Source organism: Myotis nattereri (genome assembly GCF_964212035.1).
Source record: "Myotis nattereri genome assembly, chromosome: 6".
Classification (NCBI taxonomy): domain Eukaryota; kingdom Metazoa; phylum Chordata; class Mammalia; order Chiroptera; family Vespertilionidae; genus Myotis; species Myotis nattereri.
The window spans coordinates 38,341,909-38,364,716 of NC_138081.1; the positions used below are offsets into that span (position 1 = coordinate 38,341,909).

The 22,808-nt window shown below is 36.3% G+C and overlaps 1 protein-coding gene across 2 annotated transcripts in view; it reads left to right on the forward strand.

Moving 5' to 3' along the window:
- Positions 1-22,808, forward strand: part of MYO6 (myosin VI) — a 139,062-nt gene that overhangs the window by 104,913 nt on the left and 11,341 nt on the right. The window contains exons 19-30 of one of the 2 annotated variants that reach the window (XM_081094860.1): positions 1,467-1,505; positions 2,904-2,997; positions 6,443-6,573; positions 6,668-6,745; positions 8,478-8,607; positions 10,871-10,961; positions 11,739-11,889; positions 13,405-13,613; positions 14,801-14,879; positions 15,998-16,158; positions 18,672-18,701; positions 21,554-21,592. In XM_081094860.1, coding sequence (XP_080950986.1) covers positions 1,467-1,505; positions 2,904-2,997; positions 6,443-6,573; positions 6,668-6,745; positions 8,478-8,607; positions 10,871-10,961; positions 11,739-11,889; positions 13,405-13,613; positions 14,801-14,879; positions 15,998-16,158; positions 18,672-18,701; positions 21,554-21,592 — 1,232 coding nt within the window. Of the gene's footprint in view, positions 1-1,466; positions 1,506-2,903; positions 2,998-6,442; positions 6,574-6,667; positions 6,746-8,477; positions 8,608-10,870; positions 10,962-11,738; positions 11,890-13,404; positions 13,614-14,800; positions 14,880-15,997; positions 16,159-18,671; positions 18,702-21,553; positions 21,593-22,808 lie in introns of those variants that run through there. The other variant, XR_013996191.1, reaches the window with a different exon arrangement.

Genomic DNA, 22,808 nt, shown 5'->3' on the forward strand with positions numbered 1-22,808 from the left:
GAGGCAATAAAAAAAAACAAAACAGGCTAGCATTTACTATAATATTTTAGTTATCCAACATCACTGAGAAGTAGAAGTTTTCCATTGGAAAGCGACATTTTTAGGTTATTGAAACATAACTTTTACTGTTATTGTTTTAGTAAAAGTAATCCTTTTTGATGGAAAAATCATATTCTGTCATTATGTACATTATGCCTATGGTCCCTGACTACTGTTATTTGATATTTGACATTTCCCCCCTTTTCTCAATGCTATTAGTTAATTTTTGCTGTTCCTACTTTTCTGATTGGCTCTATCTCTATTTTTTTGGAGAATATTGTGTTTAGTCTATGGATTAAGAAAAATGGACTTTGTGATAGTTGTTTTCTTTCCAAATTAGTGGCTCTTATACTTGCCTTTCAGTTGTGTGATGGTCCAGATTGATTATATCTTAATCCTATGCTGTCTGAAGTATACTGTAATGTTTCTGGTAAGAGAATGAACTTTGGTGTTAGGCCCCACATTGGAATCTTGGCTTTGCCATGACTAGCTAATGTTTCACCTGTAAAGTGAGGCTAATGCAATATTCTTAATTAGAATTGTGCGGTTTAAACATGATAATGTCCATGAAAAGCTTTGAGAAATGCTTGACTCATAGAAAGCATTCAGTAAATTATACTTATTACTATTATTATTAAATATAGCTGTCATTGATCCAGTATGTTAATTTAAGAAATATCATCTTAATTTATCTTTCATGTGCAGTATAATAAACATCTTAGTTTAAAATTGATATTAGAATTTTATATAATTGATTTACTTTGCAGAGAAGTAAAGCAAATATACAAATTAAATTAGTACTGAATGAGAGTAAATTTTTGTGTGACAATATTATTAAAAACAGGAAGGCATAGCAACTTATAGTGTTCATTGTCAGTTTGTTTTGGATAAAGCTATCTATGCTTTTAAAAAAATAATTGAGATGTGAAATTTTAAAATAGTAAGGAGGGTTTCTACAGCTAGGCAGGATAGTTTGATTTGTAAGTGTTACATAAAACAATCTAAACATATGCCATTAGTGTATATTTTAAACATGCCTTCCTTCTTAATGGAGTGTGACACAAACTACACCAGCTTGCCACATACTTAGTACTGCTCTGCTGATCTCTAACTGAACGCATGCCCAGCATTTTCATTCACATTTTTGTTGCCTGTACACTTTCCTTGTTCACCCCACCTGCGAGTGCACATGTATGATTTTTGGTATTGTTAATGTTCAGTCTCCTAATTATACAAGTTCTGTATAATTAAAGTAAGTTGCTGTCCTTGGCATTATATTAGCCATATACTTTGCATGTTGCTGTCAAAGAGCTTGTCTACCAAAAATTGTTAAATCATAATGTGTTATATATCCATGTTATCGCACGTTATTTTATTCCACTGTGGAAGAGCCAATATTAACTTGTGACATTTTCTTTCTTTTACAGACACAGTTAAATTTGCTTCTGGATAAACTTCGAAGTACTGTGAGTATACTTAAAAGAACAGGGTTTTTTAATGGTCCTCTTAAACTATTATTAAATATTTACTCTAACAAAGTAAATCTGGAATAATTAGAAATATATTTTAAACCAATTCCCCCATTAAAAAGAATGATTTTTAAAATGGTTTTCATTTTGGTTAAGTTTGTTCTGAATAACGGTTAAATATATATGTGAAGTCAAATTATTTTATAAATATATAGAATTATCTGGATGTTATTAAGATTATCCTGTAGTTTAAGGAAAGTGAAAATAATTAATTATTATGGAGAAGGAAAAATATATTTTTTTATGATTAAAGATAATGTATTTAGATATGTTAAACTATTTTACAATGAAAGACTTTTTTTAACAGCAACACAATTTTTGGCACTCAAATAAAAATGTATTTTTGTAATATTATTAGTACATAATACAGAAATTTATTTTAAGTTTTCAGTTCATTACTGATTATTTTTTATTTAAAAAGTTTACTTATTTTTTAAAAATTAAAATTGTTTTAAATTTATTGGGGTGACATTGGTTAATAAGATCGTATAGGTTTCAAATGTACATTTCTTTGATACATGATCTTTATATTGCATTGTGTGCTCACCACCCAGAGTCAAATCATCTTCCATCACCATATATTTGGCCTCCTTTACCCTTCACTATACTGCCCCACTTCCCTTCCCTCTGGTGACTACCATACTGTTGTCTGTATCTATGAGTTTCAGTTTTATATCACATATATTAATGAAATCATACAGCCCTTAGCTTTTTCTGACTTATTTTACTTAATGTAATATTCCCAAGGTCCATCCATGGTGTTGCAAATGCCACTTTTCTTTAAAAAAAAAAAAATTTAAATTATTTCAGAGAGGAAAAGAGAGAGATAGAATCATTGATCGGCTGCTTCTTGCATGCCCCCTACTGGGGATTGAGCTCTTGATTAACCCAGGCATGTGCCCTGACGGAGAATCTAACCATGACCTCCTGATTCATAGGTCGACGCTCAACCACTGAGCCACATTGGCTGGGCAAATGCCAGTGTTTCATCTTTTCTTATGGCTGAGTAGTATTCCATTGTATATATGTACCACATCTTCTTTATCCAAATTTTTATTTATTTTTATTAAAGTATAGTTGGCATATAATATTGTATTTGTTTCAAGAGAAAAACAGTGATTTAACATATATATCTATATATATATCTCTATCTCTATATCTATCTCTATATATATCTATATCTATATCTATCTATGTATCTCTCTATCTTAGTGATTATTTTAAGAGGGGTTCATATATTGATGATAATATGTCCTGAAAGTTACGGGTATTTATAGAAATAGAAAAATGAGAATGTTATATATATTGTCTTAAAAAGTACCTTTATTCTCGCAGGGAGCGAGTTTTATTCGTTGTATAAAACCTAATTTAAAGATGACAAGCCACGACTTTGAAGGTGCTCAGATTTTATCTCAACTTCAGTGTTCAGGTATTTCCATATCTTTATAATTTGTATCAGTGTGTGTCAGGAGTCTAAGCCCAAATACAATTTAATATGTCCAGTGCTTTCAAATATTTCACAATTTTCTTGATTTTTAAGTGTAGTAAGATTTTTATCTTATATTTCCTTTAATTATAAGAAAAATGTGCTGGCAATTATTCGAGTAATACCGGGGTAAAGTTTATTGTGAAAAAAATTATTTAACAGCATTAAAGTAAAATTTAGGAAAACTTCACACATCTATAGCTCTCCCTTAAGTGGGCTCTTTCCTGTGGCCTTCTCAGCCCAGCAGTTCATTTCTCATTCCCCACCTAACTGGGTCAGGAGGTAGGTTTTGGTGTCTGCTTCCCACGCCACCACTTGTAAAAAAAAGAAAACAACACATTGTCCTTGGCTTCTATGGAATTTTTATGCATTTGGTTCAATGATCACCCCCCCCCCCCCCATTCTAACCTTGCTGGTCACAGAAGTCTTAGGCACCAGGCTCGCTAGTTTTCCTTTACTCATGCCCATCCTTCATCCCTCTTGAACTACTTATTCCCAAGGCATCAGCCTCTCCTTTCCTCCCAGTCCATCTCAGGCTCCTGGTGCTTGCTTGAACTCTTTGCCTCTCTGACTCTTAATTTTGCTCCTCTCAGAGGTGGGTTTATTATAAAGCTAAGGTCACTTATGCTTCAGAGTCCCTCATTTAAATAAGCTCCTTCCACAGGCCTGCACTTGACTTTGTATTCTTTTGTAATTTGTAATTATATATGTACCTTTTTCTTAAACTGCCTTCCCCCAGTTGTGAAAACTTCAGGGCCCCAACCTGGATCTACCCTTGACCCCTCTCATAAAACCATAGCCGTTGATGATTGTAATTCTGTCCTTTCTCCTCATCTGCATAGATAAAGTAGGAAGACAGATTGGCACCATTATCTATATAATAGAGGCCCAGTGCACGAAATTCATGCACTTCCGGGGGGGGGGGGCGGGGAGGGGTGTTCCCTCAGCCCGGCCTGCGCCCTCTTGCAGTCTGGTAGCCCAAGTCCCTTTGATGTGACTCCCTATACAGTGTCTTCCCCAACTCCAGATTTATCTATCTATATATATAGACTATCTATCTATCTATCTATCTATCTATCAAGAGGTAATATGCAAATTAGCCGGGACACTGTAACAGTCACGACTGGCTCAGGAGGAGACTGTGTGCGCCGATGGGCAGGAGGGGACTGCGATGGGCAGGAGGGGACTGCGTGCCACCACCAGCCCCAGCAAGTAAAGACACAACACGCGGGGGGGCCCACCCCCGGCCCCAGTGGCTGCGGTGTGATGGCTGCTGGGGCTGGGGGTGGGCCTGGAGTGGAGACACAACACACGGGGGGGCCTGCCCCTGCTGGGAGACAGCATGCCCGCAGTCCCACCTCTGCGCATGAGCTGCAGAGGAAACACCTGTTCTGATCGCTCACTGGCTAAGCTCTCGGTACACCACTCACAGTGTTCTTGGTAACTTGGGTAATAAGAATCCAAGAAGGTGATCTAGGGTTTTTCACCTCACTCCTGGAGGAAAAAATGAAGGTCCGCTGCTGGAGGGGCTAAGCAATGTCATACCCTGAATATAACTAGCACCATCAGGCCCCTCACCAAACTCCCAGTGGAAGGTCATAGGAATTTCTAGAAGGAAGAGTCCATGGTGTGGTGATTTTTATTTTTCTAAGCATGAAAAGATCTGTTCAGTAAATTAGCTTGAAGTGCTAGGAAGCAGCCATTGGCTAGGTAATTTGTTAAGCTCCATGAAATTCTTAATGAACTTCTTCAAGCCAGTTCATATGTTGTCCACAATTACAGGTCAAGCCAAGGGACTCAGAGGAGGCGGATGTGAACGTTTCCAAGGGTACTTGTGTATTTGGTATAAATGGGCAAAAATTGTCACAATATCAGTCAAACCTTACTTTTATTTCTTCAAGCAGAGCCTAGAACTAAATCTAGTTCTAGAGATTTCTTTCCATAGGAATGATTGCTTCTCTGTGTTTCGTTGATTAGTATTAGAAATTATAATAGTTATATATATTCACTGTAACAAAAATAAAATAGTACAGAAAAATATAAATAAAAAGTCTCACTTCTCAGGGGTGACCACTTAACTCTGTGTCTTGGATATGTTTTTTATACTGGTTAGATAAGCCCTATTCTTTTTAATTTCTACATCATATATGGTTGCAACATAATTTTTAATATTTAAGTTATTTGATTTTCTCTATTATAAGCAATGACCCAGTGGATATATAGCCATTCTCTGTGCATGTATTTGCTCACATGTGTGTGACAAGTTGGAGGATAGATTCCTAGGATAGAAAGTACTGAGTCAAAGGGGGTAAATATTTCCAAATTGCCATCCAAAATTGTTGCACTGGTTTACTCTCCCAATAAGAATGTGTGTGTGTTTTCCTACACCGTCGCCAACCCTGAGTATTATTGGTGTTTTATCTAACCTTTACCTAGCCTTTCCCATTAAAAAAGCTTAAAATTCAGTCTGACTGCTTAGAAAGGCTATCTTTCCCATGAGATTTTTAAAGATAAAAATCTGTTTTTTAAGTATTTTATAGTTTCATTTAGCTAATTTAAATTCTTGGCTAACAGGAATTTATTTTTATATAAGTGAGGTAAGGATCAGATGTTAGTTTTGTTTTCTAAATGCCTACCCATTTGTCCTAACACTTTTTATCGAATAATGTTATTTTCTCCATTGAGTTGAATAGTCCCAGAGTCTGAAATTCAGGGGTTGTTTTTGGTGAACGAAGGTTTTTGGCATTATTTATAGTTGGTAAGCTTTTCCCTGACTATTTTATGCTTTTCTTGATATGAAAAGTTCACATGGCCTCAAAGCTCAAATTAACCACCTCCTAGAATTTCACTAAAAATAGATAGGCATCCTATATACTTTTTACCCCACTAGACTAGTTTCTCCGAGAAATGAGTGAAAGGGGATTTTTATAGTGAAGCACTGAGCGCTCCTTTCTTGCCCATTTGCTCTAAGCACCAGTGAGAGTTTGGGAATGTGTTTGACTACTTCTTGGAAACTGTATCAGGAATCTTGTTTTAAAATTAACCTCAGGATTTAGAAAGTGGCCTAATGCAAGCCTTATATACTGTGATTATGACACAGGTTTGTAGCAGTAAAAAAGATACAAACTAGATTTGAGCTTTCTAGAGACCAGGAGTTTGTCTCTAAAAAAGGGGTGTATTCACGATGGCTAAGTGAAATTTACTACGATATTTTGAGGTGGTGGGTAAGTTGGGACATAATAAGTATAAATATAATATTTCCTGTGTACTATTTCCTTGCTGACAATTCCTATAAATTGTACCTTAATTTGTCAAGTTGACCATTTCCAAGTAATTTTTGACTGCTGTACAGTGACTGGCAGTAAAATGTATTTGTTTATGAATCTAGGTATGGTGTCTGTCTTGGACTTGATGCAGGGGGGTTTCCCGTCACGAGCTTCCTTTCATGAACTCTACAACATGTATAAAAAGTACATGCCAGACAAACTCGCAAGACTGGACCCAAGGCTATTTTGTAAGGTACAGATATCACCGGAATTGAAATTTCTTAGCTATAGGCGTCTTTGTTATCAATTACTAGTTGTCATTTAACTTTTTAACTTTTCCTTTTCAGGCTCTTTTTAAAGCTTTGGGCTTGAATGAAATTGACTACAAGTTTGGGTTAACAAAAGTGTTTTTTAGACCTGGCAAGGTAAATACATTTTCACTCTAAACTTGAACATGATGAGTATGAATAGTTGGGGGGCGGTGCCAATGAATATTTTTAAGTGTTTAGTGATTTGAATTATTCTTGAATTATATGATCACCAACAGCATGCATATTATCAGTATGTGAGAAGTTTACAATGTGTAATACTCAGTACAAGTTTTACAATTCTTTTCAGCTTTGGAAATATTGGAATGAGAGCCTTGTTTGATTGGATTTTTTTGTTTGAATAAGGGTTAGCCAGAAAATACTTTTGTTTTAAACAAGTTGAAAGCTTTTCTAAAACGTATTAATTCAGCCTTAATAATTAGAAATTTCACAGTACTTTTGAGTCTTCATTGTGTGGAGAACAAGTTTTATTAGAGAGTGATAGATGTACAAGGTATGGGAAATTGGACTGGAGTTTGTGCTGACTTCTCTCAAATGCTAGAGTGAGTGAGTGTATAAATACTTTTGTATATAACAATTTTCTTAGCCTCACCCACAGTTTTAGTATTTACAGGTTCTCATACTAGGTTACAAGATTGAGTAAAGAATATTTCAGAACTAAATATGTATAATATAGAAATACCTAAATGCTATTCAGAATCAGTTTATCATTTCACCACTTCTAACTTTTTAAATATTAATTGAATTCTATTTTCATAATTTTAAACACACTTGGTAATATGTAATAGTCAACTATACCTCTTTGACTCATCAAAATCTTTAATAAATATCTCTAGTGCCTTGAAGACTAAACTAATCATAATAAATCTGATTTCACATTTTTGGGCATGAGATAAAATGTATGTAATGCATTAGCAATATATATACTTTCCTGTGACTATTTTTACTGCAGAGAACCCATATTATTTCCTATAAAAATTAAGAAAAAAAAATAAATATGTAGATATTCATTGTTGGTTTAGCGATAATCCTATATATTTCTCATAAACTCAACATTTACCTTATTTCAGGACTATAGTAATATTTTAGAATTAATAACCTGATAGAGAAAGCACTTGGTGTTGTTTGCTTCCAGAAAAATTAATCAGTCAGAAAGAAATGTTAAAAGCACAAGGCATATGTTCACAGATCGTTAGTCTCATTATGTTACCTTTAATTTTGATTATAAGAAGCCATTATCTTGATAGGTGTGACACCTCCATGCATTATAGTGGGATACAGCAATTTTCAACCATTGTGCTGCAAGCATTTTTAAAACATGCAATACCTGAATATTAAGTCAGGGGCAATGACCTCTTTTCCCTTATATTATCAAATTAAAAAATGACAGCAGACAACACAACAATAGCCATCCAGTGTGAATGAATCAAAATGATACCTATTTTTTGTCAGATCGGTAAAAGATACTGAGAATGTGGATGAGCCAATTTAGAGACATATCAGCCTTTCTTTTTAAATTCTTTTTTCAGTAAAAGCTTTTTGCTAACCATCTATAATTGTCATTTAAGATTTTTTTAGACTTTTAGTATTGAATCTGCTAACTATCAGTGAGTATTCCACCTTTCCCCTCCAAGATCCTGAAGGAAAGAGGAAGAAAGAGAAAGGCAGCTATAAGATGCAGTATATTGGGTTGGCTGTAGACCCCACTGAGGCTTGGGACCATTTCCAGAAAGTTAGATTTTGGATTTCAGTTCTAGTTACTTTGTATCTCTGTGTGTTTAAGCCTGTTTATCTTTTAATACTGATAATAAATTATTTTGTTTCCTAGTTTGCAGAATTTGATCAGATTATGAAGTCTGACCCTGACCATTTAGCAGAGTTGGTTAAAAGAGTCAACCACTGGCTTATCTGCAGTCGCTGGAAGAAGGTTCAGTGGTGCTCACTCTCAGTCATCAAATGTAGGTGTTTTCTTTCGCACCAGGATCTGTAACTAGTTTGGAAACGAACGGTGTGTGGGAATGAATGGTGTGTGGGATTTATAAAGTTGTCTCCGTGTGAGTGCTGGGCAGCAGGGATGGCATTGCTTATTCACCTCGTTTTCCTGGTTCCTCGAGTACTAGCTCATGTTCAGGATGTGGTAAATGAGTGTTTGTGGACTTTCTTTTTTTGAGTGCATGTGATACTTCTTAATTTGAATGTATGATAGGAGAATTAATATCATTATGTCCTAAACAAAGCAGAAGTCACTGTCTTGATTCTTTTCTCTCACCCCCTGCCCCTCCTCACCTTTCCCACACCATCCCCTAATCTCTCAGACTTAAGCCAGAACTCTTCCCACCTGTGTAGCATCATCAGTACAACATGTCAAAAATTTCAGGATTTTAACGGTTTCTCCTTTCTCGTTCCTGGAATCTTGTCAGTCAACAGACCCTGTTGATTCCTCCTCCAAATACTGTACCGTCTTCCCTCTCTATTACCAGTGCCTTAGTGGAGCTCCTCCTCCACTTGCATAGTAGCTTCAGTGGCTGCCTGGTTGGTTTTCCTGGGTTCCCAGAGTTCTCTCTCTAAACTAAAAGCCTTGTATGGAGGCTCCCTTTAATGTAGAGCAAAGTCTAAAGTCTTTCAAGATCACAAAGTGGGGCTTCAGGCCTTCTACTGCCTCTGCTCTCTCAGACCCTGTTCTCAGACACTCTGCACTGAGCTGCTTTCTCTTGTGTTTCCGGCCAGGTTGTATGGACACTTACCTCTGACCCCAAGCAAGGGTGAGGGGCAGAATTTTTTTTGGGTTTCTGAGGGTCTATGGAAGCCTTTAATTGTAGGGAGCTATTGTGAGTAATTTGATTAAATGTATAATTTTCTCTCTCTCCAAACTCACCAGAGTACCTGGAACAGTGCTAGACACATGAAAAAGATTCAGTGTAAATTGTTCCTTATTAATAGAAAAATAAAACTCCTTTGACCTAATGAAAAGAAACTGTGCAAAGGTTATTATTGAGTTCTTTTGTTAGACAATTATGAATGTAGGTAAAAGGATTGCTATAATAAAAAAGGTGACAGAAACTCTTTCCCCCTCATTTTCCAAGTAAAATATAAACAAAGTTGTCATGATAGTTCATTGCTTTCAGCTTAATACATTGCATGTTGGTGGACAACACATTATATTAAAATTGGCTATACTGTACCATTTGTTCATGGACTGTATTGTGCAGTGGTGAAGTCAGCAAATAGTCAGGATCTTTGCAGGGTGATAGAGAAACTGAACAATGTTTCAAGGTCAGAGCAGCCTAGGACATTCTGGGTAACTGAAGTTAAACCCTGTCTAATAAAGATGAAATATGCAAATTGACCATCACACTGTCACAAAGATGGCAGTGCCCAGTCCCCTCAACCCCGCTGGAGTCCCACAGTCCTTTCAACCCAGCCAGGCAGGGGGTGGGGGGGGAGCGGGCAGCAGGTGCATGGTGCGGCCGGACCCGCCCTCAGCCCCCCAGCCTCCCAGGACAGGCCCGAGGCACAGGAAAGCCTTGGTGGCTGCCCAGTCACCCAGGGCGGGCCTGAGGTGCAGGCAAGCCTCCGATGGCGGCTCTCCAGCCGCCCAGAGCCACCTGAGGCTCAGGTAACCAGGGCCAGCCGAGGCTTGCACTGCCGGCAGTGGCAACAGCAGAGGTATGATGGGGGCGTTGCCTTCCCTTGATACCGGGTTGCCTCCCGCCCCTGAGGGCTCCCAGACTGTGAGCAGGCTGGGCTGAGCCTCCCCCCCACCCCCACCCCGCTCCAGTGCATGAATTTTCATGCACCAGGCCTCTAGTATTAAATAAGTACCTTTACTGTAGGATTGTCAGAAACTTCACTCAATATGTTCATTGTGAATCTCCAAAAGTAGCATTTAGTTTTTCCTAAATTCATATGACAGATGAATCCTTTTTTTCAAGACATACCTATTAATGTTTCATAGACCAACATTACCTAGGACAGTTTGGGAAGCAGTGGTGTAGCATAACAAGGAAATAATACATTTAAAATGTAAATCTAGCAGTATACATGGTGTGCTTTTATTTTAAGAAGTATACAGAATTAAATGTTAAAATTCCTGATTTTGATGTCTGACATATGAGAGTTCATGTTTCTTGAGAACTGCTTTGTGAAAGAGTGGTTTTTAAAACTGTTATAGGTCTGAATTAAACGGAATAATTTTCTATCATATTTTTCTCTTGCACATAGTGAAAAACAAAATAAAATATCGGGCTGAAGCCTGCATTAAAATGCAAAAAACTATTCGAATGTGGCTTTGCAAAAGGAGACACAAACCTCGGTAAGATGAATGGTGCCTAAAGAATCCCTCAAAACCGAATTACTCAAATATGATATGAAGTCATAATGAAGAGCAGTTGGGATACTCAGAGTTTTCTCTTTTCTCATGTTCTTTGTAAAAAGATGTATTGCTCTGTTATTTGTATGATTTATTTGAAATTAGTTATTTAATTACTTCATTGCTAGCCTCATGCTACAAAAGGATTTGAAGGAGCTTACAGAAATTTAGACACAAAATAAATGGGATGAAAGAAGCATTCTGATTATTTTAGTGACTCTAGTTTCTTGACAAATGTCACATTAGTATTGTTTTTAAAAACCTTATTAATATTAAAAAAACCTTATTAATGTTTTGACCATAATTTCTGGATTATCTGTAGCAATTGTCCTGCTATAAATTTAGTCTTTATTTTTTATTTGCTCCTTTTATTATTAATTGATACTCTTTAAACTTGGAGGTCTGAGTACCTGTTGATCTTTAATGCTTTTTAAAGAGACTAGGTGACTCTTTCAAAGCCTTCTATAATTTGAAGTCTCACAACTTTCACTGTAAATATAGAAGGCTTCAATCCCGTGGACAGGCATCAATGTCATTCACACCCATATTTGATTATTATTTTTTACCTTCAACAAGTTATCTTAAAAAAAAGAGTATACTGAATAATATGAAAACAGGAATAAAATATCCTGCTTAATATGTTTTGCATTTTATTAACATGAAAAATCAACGTATAGCATTACATAGTGAAATTACACTGACGAAGCATTATCTTCACAGCATCGACGGCCTGGTTAAGGTCGGCACACTGAAAAAACGGCTTGGTAAGTTCAATGAAGTAGTAAGTGCACTGAAAGATGGGAAACCGGAGGTGAACAAACAGGTCAAGGATCTTGAAATTTCGATTGATGCGTTAATGGCCAAAATTAAGGTATGTAATTTTAATCTAAATGGCTTTGACTTTTCAAAATAATTTAATATCTTTTGTTATTTGTGTTAAAATTATATAGGAAATTGCCTTATTGTGTTACAAATGTTGAGTCCCAGTGACGACAAGTGATGCTCATTATAATGCTCCCCTAATGGTTTGAAAATTTTCATAGCAGAACTTTAAAGTGAGCAAAGTTAAGCACTTTCATCTGTTGCTAGGAAAGATTTTTCCCCCCAAAATAGTAACTAAAATACTCTTTGTAAAATGCTAAAATGCTATTGTATTTACTTTAAAGAATAACTAACTACTCTTTTGGTAAGCTTTTGCATAATCATTACTGAGAGAGGATTAATGCAAATTATTTTGTTTCATGTTTTTTTACTTTCAGAAACTAATTTTTAAATGATAAAAGTAATGTAATATTAACAGTTTGGAGAAAATCACCAAAAAAAAAAAAAAACCGTAGCAAAGTAACACATTTAACTATTTTACTGTTGTATATTTCCCTTCCTGTCTTATTTTATATGCACATATTTTTGCATAGTTTTTATCCTAATGTACATTTAGTTTTCTGTCCCGATCATTATGCCATATGCCTCGTTCCTATAATTATATTATCTTCATATAGGTTGTATCATAAATTACTTAACGGTTATGAAAATAGCAATTTCCCTCCAAATTTGTCAGAATAAATGGGGCCTTTTTTTTGTATTGATTTCCATTTATTTGATTATCAGTGGGATTGATATGCTTGTAATTACATTCCATCTGTCTCTTCATATATTTTTCTGTTATTTTTTAGGGTCTTAATGTTTTTCACATCTAGTTAAATGAGTCAATGCAACTATGTGGATATAATACCTTAAAGCAAGCCTTTTATTCTATTTCCTGCAGATACTTTATGTAGACAGTGGGCAATCTTAGAGACAGAATGGAGAAAGTGGAGCAAAAGAAGAATGAAAATGCTTTGGGATAAGCTTAGCTGATTTTACAAATCTGTTAAGAGCCATCCCTGTTTATATGGTATTAATCAATTAAAATCAGTCAAGCCACATTTTCTGAAGGCTCTCTTAGGAAAGTCATCCAACAATTTGGGATGTATTTAATAATTTCTTAAATATTCCTTAGGTACTATTTGAACATTATTATTAAAGAGTAGTAAACTCTGACAAAATTAATAATTTCTTAAAAATAATTGTTACCTACAGTATGTTACTTTGTCCACAGTACCTCTTTAGATATTTGATTACTTGATTAGTAGGAAATAGATATCGAGATTTGTGTGCAAAGGTAACTTTTAAGTGTACAAATAGTATAATAAAGATAATGGCCCTATTGCTTACCAACTTTTCTAGTCTTTGCTGTATATGTACATATTTATTATAAGGGCACATAACATTGAAGTTACCATCATAACAATTTTAAAATGTACAATTCAGTAGTGTTCAGTATATTCACATTGTTGTGCAGCAGAAGAGATAACTTTTTAAGTACATGTTTATTATTGTTTTAAAGTCTACTATGATGACAAGGGAGCAGATACAGAAAGAATACGATGCACTAGTTAAAAGCTCAGAGGAGCTCCTCAGTGCTTTACAGAAAAAGAAACAGCAGGAAGAGGAAGCTGAAAGGCTGAGGCGTATTCAAGAAGAAATGGAAAAAGAAAGAAAAAGACGTGAAGAAGATGAACAACGTCGAAGAAAGGAAGAGGAGGAAAGGCGGATGTAAGGCATTCATATTGTCATTTTGAATTAGAAGCTAACAGAACAGTGAATTCTTGGTGGTGTTGGTTGATATCTCTTTTTATTTTTAAAAATAGTTCTTTATTTGAAAACTAGAGGTCCAGTGCATGAAATTCATGCACGGGTAGGGTTCCTAGGCCTGGCCTGCGATCAGGGCCAATCAGGTTCCCCGCCTCCCCGCCTCCTCCTTCCCTCACTGCCCACCTGTATGCCGCCATCTCATGCCCCTCCCCCACACCTCCCCACCTCCTCCTTCCCTCTTTCCCTCAGCGCCCCACCGCTGCCGCAGGTCGCCCGTCATGTTCTGTGCTGTCCCCTGGTGGTCAGCTCATGTCATAGCGAGCGATCGAACTCCCAGTTTCCCAGTCAAACTCCCAAGGGGACACTTTGCATATTAGCCTTTTATATATATAGATACTATAGTCATATGCTGCTTACTGATGGAGAGATGTCTGAGAAATGTGTCATTAGGTGATTTCATCCTTGTGTGAGCATCATAGAGTGAACTTACACAGACCTACATGGTATATAGCCTACTACACACGTAGGCTGTATGAGTGGCATAACACCATTGTATATTCAGTTCATTGTTGACCAAAATGTTGTTATGCTGCTCCTGACTGTAATTTTAGAGTAAGTCTGAAAATGGGGAAAAATCTATTTTATAATAATAACATAACATAAAATGATTTTAACAATAATATGAATTTTGGTTAGATTCATATACCGAGGATCTCTTAACTTCCTGTTAAAGCAGTGACTTGTGTATTATTTAATAAGCTAGAAAAAAGGCTCTTCTACTTTTCTGCAGTTTTAAAACTGGTAATGTTTTGAAAGATTTTCATAATTGGGTAGACAGAGGAACATGCGTTATTTAATTGGAGAAGTAGTAGAGGGAAGCACATGTAATCAGGACCTTGGAACTAGGCTTTGTAACCAAGTTACTCTAGAGATGTTAAAAGTTATGCAATATAATGTATTAGTTTTGTTTCAGAAGATTGTCAGTAGAACTAGATTTAAAAAATGATAATGTATATGGCCAGGTGGTTAATGTGAGCCCCCATTCTGTAACCTTTGTGAATAGTTTAAATTGCCTTCTGAAGGATTCCTGATTTTTTTATAACATTTTTGAAGAGTTTTCTTTTTTTTTCTTTCTTATTTTTGTTAAGGAAACTTGAGATGGAAGCAAAGAGAAAACAAGAAGAAGAAGAGAGGAAGAAAAGGGAAGATGATGAAAAACGTATTCAGGTATGTACTGATTAGACAGTTGAACTTAATTTCTATCAAAACAGAATCTACAAAATTATAAAACAAAAGAAGTGAAAGCAAGATCTTGATTTGTTAGATAGGCTGTCATTGGTTTATCTCAGAGATGAAAAGCAGTTTCTGAAATGGTTATGGGCAGGGACTTTGGAGTCAGGAACGTGAGTTAAGATCCAGCCTCTGTCACTGACAGAAATGAGGACATCGTACAAGTCACCATGAGTGACTGGGCCACAGTTTCTCTCTGTGGAATGTGGGTAAATAATAGTTGTGAGCATCAGATGAGTTAACACATGTTAAAGCATTTCAAACAGTGTTCAGTTCAATAAATATTAGTTTGTTATTATTATACGTAGGGGAATGCCAGATGAACATTTATTTAAAATATAATGTCAGGCCCTAACTGGTTTGGCTCAGTGGATAGAGCGTTGGCCTGCAGACTCAAGGGTCCCAGGTTCGATTCCAGTCAGGGGCATGTACTTTGGTTGGGGGCACATCCCCAGTAGGGGGCGTGCAGGAGGCAGCTGATGTTTCTTTCTCATCGATGTTTCTCACTCTCTATCCCTCTCCCTTCCTCTCTGTAAAAAATTAATAAAATATATTTTTAAAATATGTCAGAATGTACTTTCATCCAGTTAAACAAATTATAAAATAGTATTTTATAACATTGTAGATACTAATAGTAATAGATTAGAATAAGATTCTTTCCTCATCCCCATTTTTTAAAAAGTCCATGTCTGAGAGTAATTGATCACGTATTTGAGTTTCTTGGCTTTATTAACTTATCCTGAGCACAACCAACACTTTAAATTCCTGACATCTGCTTGCCTGCTGTTAGTGTTAATGTGATACCTGGGATACTCCTGTGATATTTGGGACACTCATTGTTATGGAATGGTGAAACTATGGTTTCTCTGCCTTCCCTTAGATTTGGAAAGAACAAGTATAAATTATAATATAGAGAGAATAGAGACTGAAGAGCTTTCTGGTTAGACGATACATTCCTTACAAGGAACTTGTCTGGAACAATTTTAAGTAGGAATGGGGATGACCAAGAGGCCATGTGGGGACACTTTGGTGAACCTGCTTTCTGTCCTTGGCAGGCTGAAGTGGAGGAGCAGCTGGCCCGACAGCGGGAGGAGGAGTCGCAGCAGCAAGCGGTGCTGGAGCAGGAGCGTAGGGACCGCGAGCTGGCCCTGAGGATCGCCCAGAGCGAAGCAGAGCTCATCAGTGACGAGGCCCAGGCGGACCTGGCGCTGCGCAGGTACTGGGCTGCTGGGCGGGGCGTGGCGCTCTGCGGTCTCCCTCTGTGCCTCTCACTTCAGCCTGAAGGGAATAGGAGAATCACACTCCTTAGGTCCTGGTAGATTTTAAGTAAAATCATTTAAAACTTATTTGTATCCATTCTTATACCCAAAGGAATGAAACAAATTGATTTTATCAAATTGTTAAGCTATTGAAAAACAAAACTGATACTTCAGTTCATGAGTACTTGAAGAAAATATATCAATGTTTACTCTGATAGTGCCGAAGAGTATTGTATCTTTATACATCTGGTTTAAGGTAGACATCTAATTTCTAAATACCTGCCACTAAAGTCTATAATAGAAATCAGTCACTTTATTATAATCCAGTCTAATATAGTTGAGGTTGGTATTTATTATTTTCCTAATGCAAATTATATATATCCTAACATTTGAAATGAGGGGAAATTTTACACACACGTACACACTCTGTGTTTCAGAATAAATAGATTTCCTTTCCAAGAAGGAAGGTTTATCACATTGAAATATTTTGGCTCCTCAGGTTTCTGAATTATCTCTAAATACTATATGTTATTGGAGTGTGGAGGAATTTGGAAGTCCTTATTAAAAATTTCAGGAAGGTTTTAGTATAATAGATTCATTTTAAATTTAGAATATAGAAATATTAGTTTTTTTGAATATTTGTAAAAACAGAGCAAAACTAGTTTGTGGAGTTCCTTTATATGTAGGTATATATGTTCTATATGTATGGTGAGGCACATTCATATATGTAACTATGCTTTTCAGAATGTTAGAGCACTGTTTATGACAAAATATAATAAAAATAAAAATAGTAGATGTTGCTATTTCCTTGTGAAAGGAAAAACTTGTTTTATATTATAGAGCAGTGCTTAGATTTTATTTAGCAGAAAACAAGATAGGGAAGGAAAAGGGTATGTTAACACTTTTTCTAGTAAGTGATTATATTGGGGAGTTCTGGGGCCTGAATTGTGTATGGAAGTATATTATATTTAAATAAACTGAATAGGCCTATCAAGCACAGGTATTATAATAATTTCTTAAGTTGTTCGGTGTGAGTCCAGTAGTTGGGCTCTTGGTTAACATTTTGCCATAATTAAAACATTCCCACCCATCTATGGCTTTTGTACATGCAGACTTAGCTTAGCTGCTGTTCCATTCCTCCCCGCTGTGTTATGTTGCAATGGCCGGGAGTCTTTGGTATAACTGACCAGTGGGTTGGCCAGGCTCCTAGACAAGCCAGGCTCTGACAGCTGCCATCCCTAACGTGTGAGGACAGCCTGAAATGGGCAGAGCTGGCTTTAGTATGACTGAAAGTCATTTCTAAGGGGCTCATTAATGTAGTCATTATCGGTATTCATGGCTAAGCTTTATGTGTGAGCCTTTGAAATATTCAGCTATATCCAGTACCATTCCTTATACTGTGTGTAAGATACTGGCTCATATGTGCACTGCTTCCCATCTTCAGAAAGATGCACTTCTTCCAGAGTGAGTGGTCTCAGGGAGAGAGTGGACCATTTAGGACTTTTGACAAAAATGACAAGTCACCTGAGATTTAGATGAAGCAGAATTTACTAGGTAATGGGACCACAACTAAGTGACTAGGAGATATTCAAGTAGTTGTAACTTGAAGGGAGGAAGAGTTTGTTTTAGTTCTCCCGTGGGACAGGCCTGGAGATGCTGTCCTCCCATCTCGAATGTCCATTGAAGTCCTGCCTGCAAGCCTCTCTCCCAGGAAACTTTCTCTGACCCCTGGTCCTGTGAGTGCCTTCCCCTCTGAATCTCCTGGTTAGTGTGTACTGTGCACTGGAGCATTAGCAATGTGTGATGGATGATGTTCTGTACTGATGTCCCATGCTTGATAATTTTATCTTACTCAGGGCTTACATTAATGTTTTTGAATGTTTATTTTGCCTTTGTTAGTACTGAATTCTTTCTAACAATTTATGAGTAAGAACTCTCTAGCCCCGTTCTTAATGTGTTCTTGGGTTCTGTGATGGATTAAAAAATATATGTAGATGGATTCTGCTGCAATAAACAATTTCAAGTTACTTTTCCAGCTCGGTTACCCATCCAGTAACTTCTAAGTAAGAATTATTTTTCACATGTGTAATATGTTTTAAAATATGGTCTCAATCAATTACACACGTGATCCTGGATGCAGAGTTATGATTTCACATAACAGGCATCCCTTGAAGACATTGCGGGGTCAGTTCCAAAGAACTGCAATAAAGTGAGTCATAAACTTTGTGCTGGTGGAGGGTCTTGCCTTCAATTTGTGAAAAACACAACATTTGTGAAGCTCAGGGAAGCAAATCACAATAAAACAAGGTATGCCTGTATCTGAAATTATGAGTAATCTCACCCGTAGATTAAATAAAGATTATGCACTTTTTTAAATCAGTAAAGTCACCAAAACATAAGTTGGGCACAGTCCAGATTTTCACAATTCAGAGTTGGCTATGATATTAACAAAAATTTATTCTTTTCACAGAATTAATGGAGCAAGACCCAAAATGACACCGTACGTCATTTCGCTTTTTACAATTTGACTTAATCATATAACTTTTTTTTTAACAGGTTATGGATATTTTTTAGGAGAAATAATTTCCTTATTGAAGTGAATTTTACATTATTTCCTTTTATTAAAAAGAATAAGATAACTCATTTTTTCTTTGCACAGGAAAAATGTTTAATGGTTCTTGTATGGTGTTCAGTCACAGTAGTTTATGATTTGGTTTCCTTCTTTGTGTTTTCTAACGTGTTTAAACACCCATTTTGTTTTATGTGTTTTTAATTATTCTTTACTTATTGTCTTTATAGAAACAGATATAGAGATATAAGTAAGAATAAATAAAATATTTAAAGTAGTTGAGTCATAATAGATAGCTTAGTTTTCAGCAGATCTGATAGTTTATTCTACTGATACCTAAAATAGGTAATCTGAAGTTATATATATAATTTTGACGCTGATGTATCTTTTTGTTATGAAAATCTCTCCACACAGAGAGAATCTAAGTAACATTTGGGATATGCTTGTATTTTATACATACTATACATATAAAATTTTGGAATATGCATAAAATCGGAATATTAACAGCTTTTAGGCCCCAACTCTTGTAGTAATGGTTCTCAACTCCTCAGACACAGATACCAATAACATGTAAAAATGATGCATGTGTATGTATAGTTCTCAAACAATGCATGTTAAAGAGAAGTAAAAGCACAGTAATTTATAATGAAGCAGTGTTTATTTTAATATGAAAAGTGCTTGTTTACAACTATAGAAAAATGTAATCAAGTACTCAGATGTTTGCGTGTATACCTAAGAGCACCATGAATGCAACCACTTCACATGCAAATTTATGTAAGAATGTTACATCAGTCAGGAAATGCCATGCAGTTGTGAACAGTCCTTTGTAAAGTTCTGGACAGAGTTAAGTACACTCTCCTCTGCATTTTGCAATAGGTGCATCCTTACAGAAATTATCTGAATGTTAAAACCAGGCAAAAAAAGTTCTTCTACGTGTAAAACTTTGTTTCCACGTAAAACTATGTGTATGTGCATTTCACCTCAATGTTCAAGTCCCATGAGGCATAGGGCAGCTCTTCCTTGTGCAGGACATTTGGCATCCCTGACCCCTCACCCCATCAAATGCCAATACCGTTGTTCACCACAATGCACCAGGTTTTAAAAATGTTACTGAGTGGATGCTCTCACCCTCCATTAAAAAAACTTATATATAGTTACCAGTTGAGCTTGAATTCAGCCCTGTAACCGACTTCTGCGCATGGGCCACGAAGTTTCGATCGCGCTGTACGTGCGCGCCCGCACGTGGTATTTTGTGGAAGAGCCACACTCAAGGGGCCAAAGAGCCGCATGTGGTTCGCCAGCTGCAGTTTGCCGACCACTGGTCTAAGGTGAAGTTGTGAGCATCTGCATATACTAGTCTGGGAAAATCAAGGGAAAAGCACCTGGATTCAGGGACCCTTTCTGTTCAGTGTATTTGGTGTAACATAGGCCAGGTGAGGTACTAAACCAGCAGAGATGGCCTCCAGTGGAGCATGGGGGTATACAGAGGAATTGTTACTCGATCAACAGTCCAAGTAGTGAAAGAGTTCTGAGGCCCTTGAAACCTGCTGTGGGAAGGGAATCGGAGGGAGCTTCTGGAGAAAGCGGTGGTAAAGTCAGAGGTGCCCTTGGGTACTGATAGAAGCCTTGGGGTAGGTGATAATAGAATTAAAAATAGTTACCAAAATCATGCTGAGTTTGAACGTTAGGAAATTCTGACAAGCCTAAAGAGAGGATGATACATTGCTCAATAGGCAGTTTCTTTAGATTACATTTGTGTTTTTTACTTTGTTTCTTGTCCTTGATCATCCGTTTTGAAAGATTTCTTTTTCTCTGACCGCTTGCTCAACCAGATCTCCATCAGAACCTGAGCGTAGCCAGTGTCCAGTGCAAGGGAAGAGATGTACTGGTGGGCGTCCGGGAGTCTGGGTGGCCTCCTGGAAACCGTGCCCTAAGGCGCAGCTACCATCTTTGGTTATGATTTTTACTGGTTTCTAGGATTTGGGGGTTTACCAGAGTCCGATGAATAGAATGAGTGAGAAACTTATTAATTATGAAGGAAGACAGCAAAGGACAGGAAAATAATAAGGCTAACAAATTATTGAGAAACATGATGAAACATCCATTCCATTTCACAGATTTAAACAAATATTGAGAAAGTTACACTCCTTGGGGTAATAAGAGCTAACTAAGTTTTGGCCTTTGGGAAATGTTTGTCCTTGAAAAGTCAGAACACTTCTCATCTTAATATTTAACAAGCACTTGATGCATTTGAATTTTTTTTTTAATGAAAATACACTTTGATCTAGAATTCTAAAACTTTGAATACATCAGAATTATTTAAACTCTGGCAATGTAAAATAGATCAACTTGTTTTACCACCATTATACCTTGCTAATTATTTTCTAAGCAATCCAGTGTAAAATTTTATATAGAATCTATATTCTGCCAAGTTTCCTGTCTGCATTTAGAACATTTTATTCTGTACATAAAAAAATAATACTAAGAAGCATGGCTCTTATGAGATTTTATTGAAAGTTCTTACTGCAAAAATAGGAAAGTCTGAATAACTTTAACTGGATCTAAACAAAAATTTTGCTGTATTTTATGGCTATGTATGTAAAAAAAGTATATTGCAGACTTTTACAAAGTAAAATAATAGTGGATGGTTAGTAACTCAATAATTGTATTGAAAATATAAATATTTTTTAAATATAAAATTTTATTTATGCTTTTAGGTATTTTAAGTAATTTATATGTAATTGTCTTTTATATAACGATGCTGTATTATCATTCTTTTATAGGGAACAAATGGCGAAAGAAATGTCAGAAATCTTGAGTAGGTTAGTGCAGTACAATTTGGGGGAATACGTGCCACCTCAAAGTCATATTTTTAAGTTACTCGTCAATATTTGTACCAGAACCTGTTACATGCATAATGCACTCTTTCCATGTATATTTTCTGTACAAGAAGTGTCACTGCACTCTCACATAGAAAAAGGTAAAAACCGGTGTTCCTGTCCATCGGTGTTTCTCAGTGCTGAAGCCACTGGCATTTTGGAACAGACTCTTCCTTGTTGGTAGTACTGCTGTGCCTATCACTGGCCCCCACCAGCTCAGTCTCTTAGGGAACCCTTTCTGTCTTCCTGATGGAATGAGTATTTTGAAACTCCCTCTAGGGGTGGTGCTGCCCCTGGCTGGGAACCACTGTGCCTAGTTGAAGAGGGGAATCCTGCTCCTAAGGATTTTTACACCACAGTACACAGTTTAAAAACCACCGATAAGCCCTAGCCGGTTTGGCTCAGTGGATAGAGCATCGGCCTGTGGATTGAAGGGTCCCTCGTACTGAAGGGTCCCTTACGGTTGCAGGCATGAGGTAACCAATAGATGTGTATGTGTCTCTTACATTGATGTTTCTCTATCTGTGTCTCTCCCCCTCCCTTTCACTCTCTCTAAAAACAAGTGGAAAAAATATCCTTGGGTGAGGATTAAAAAAAATAAAAACCACTGATGTAAAAACTGAGCCACCAAAGGCTATAACTTCCCAGCAGGACCTGGTCCATTACCTTTATAAGTGGGTATGAATCAATAACATTTTAACTGTTAATTTTGAGCTTACAAAATTAATTGAAGATGTCTAATAATTTTTAAAAATCAAAAGTCAGAGACATATGTAATACTCTTTGTAATACTTTAAGCAATAAAACAATTAAAAAAATAAATAAAAATAAAAGTCAATTTCCCTACTACTTTATTGTTTACATGAATGTCTGTTAATCAAGTCTAAACAATAAATTACAGCTTTATTTTACTATTTTAATAACTCCAAAGGTGCATTTTAGTCGTGTATTTCTTAGGATGCTGAGTATGATTTTAACTAGGTGTCTTTTTGTTTGAGGTAATATGAATTAAAAGTTAGTAATACCAAAATCTTATTTTAAGCAATAATAATTTGAATTCAGTGTTATTGTTTTTAAAAGTATTAAAACACACCTTATGTATATTGACACCTCATGTATTTTCTGACAATCTATAAAAGGTATAGTAAGTAAATTCAGT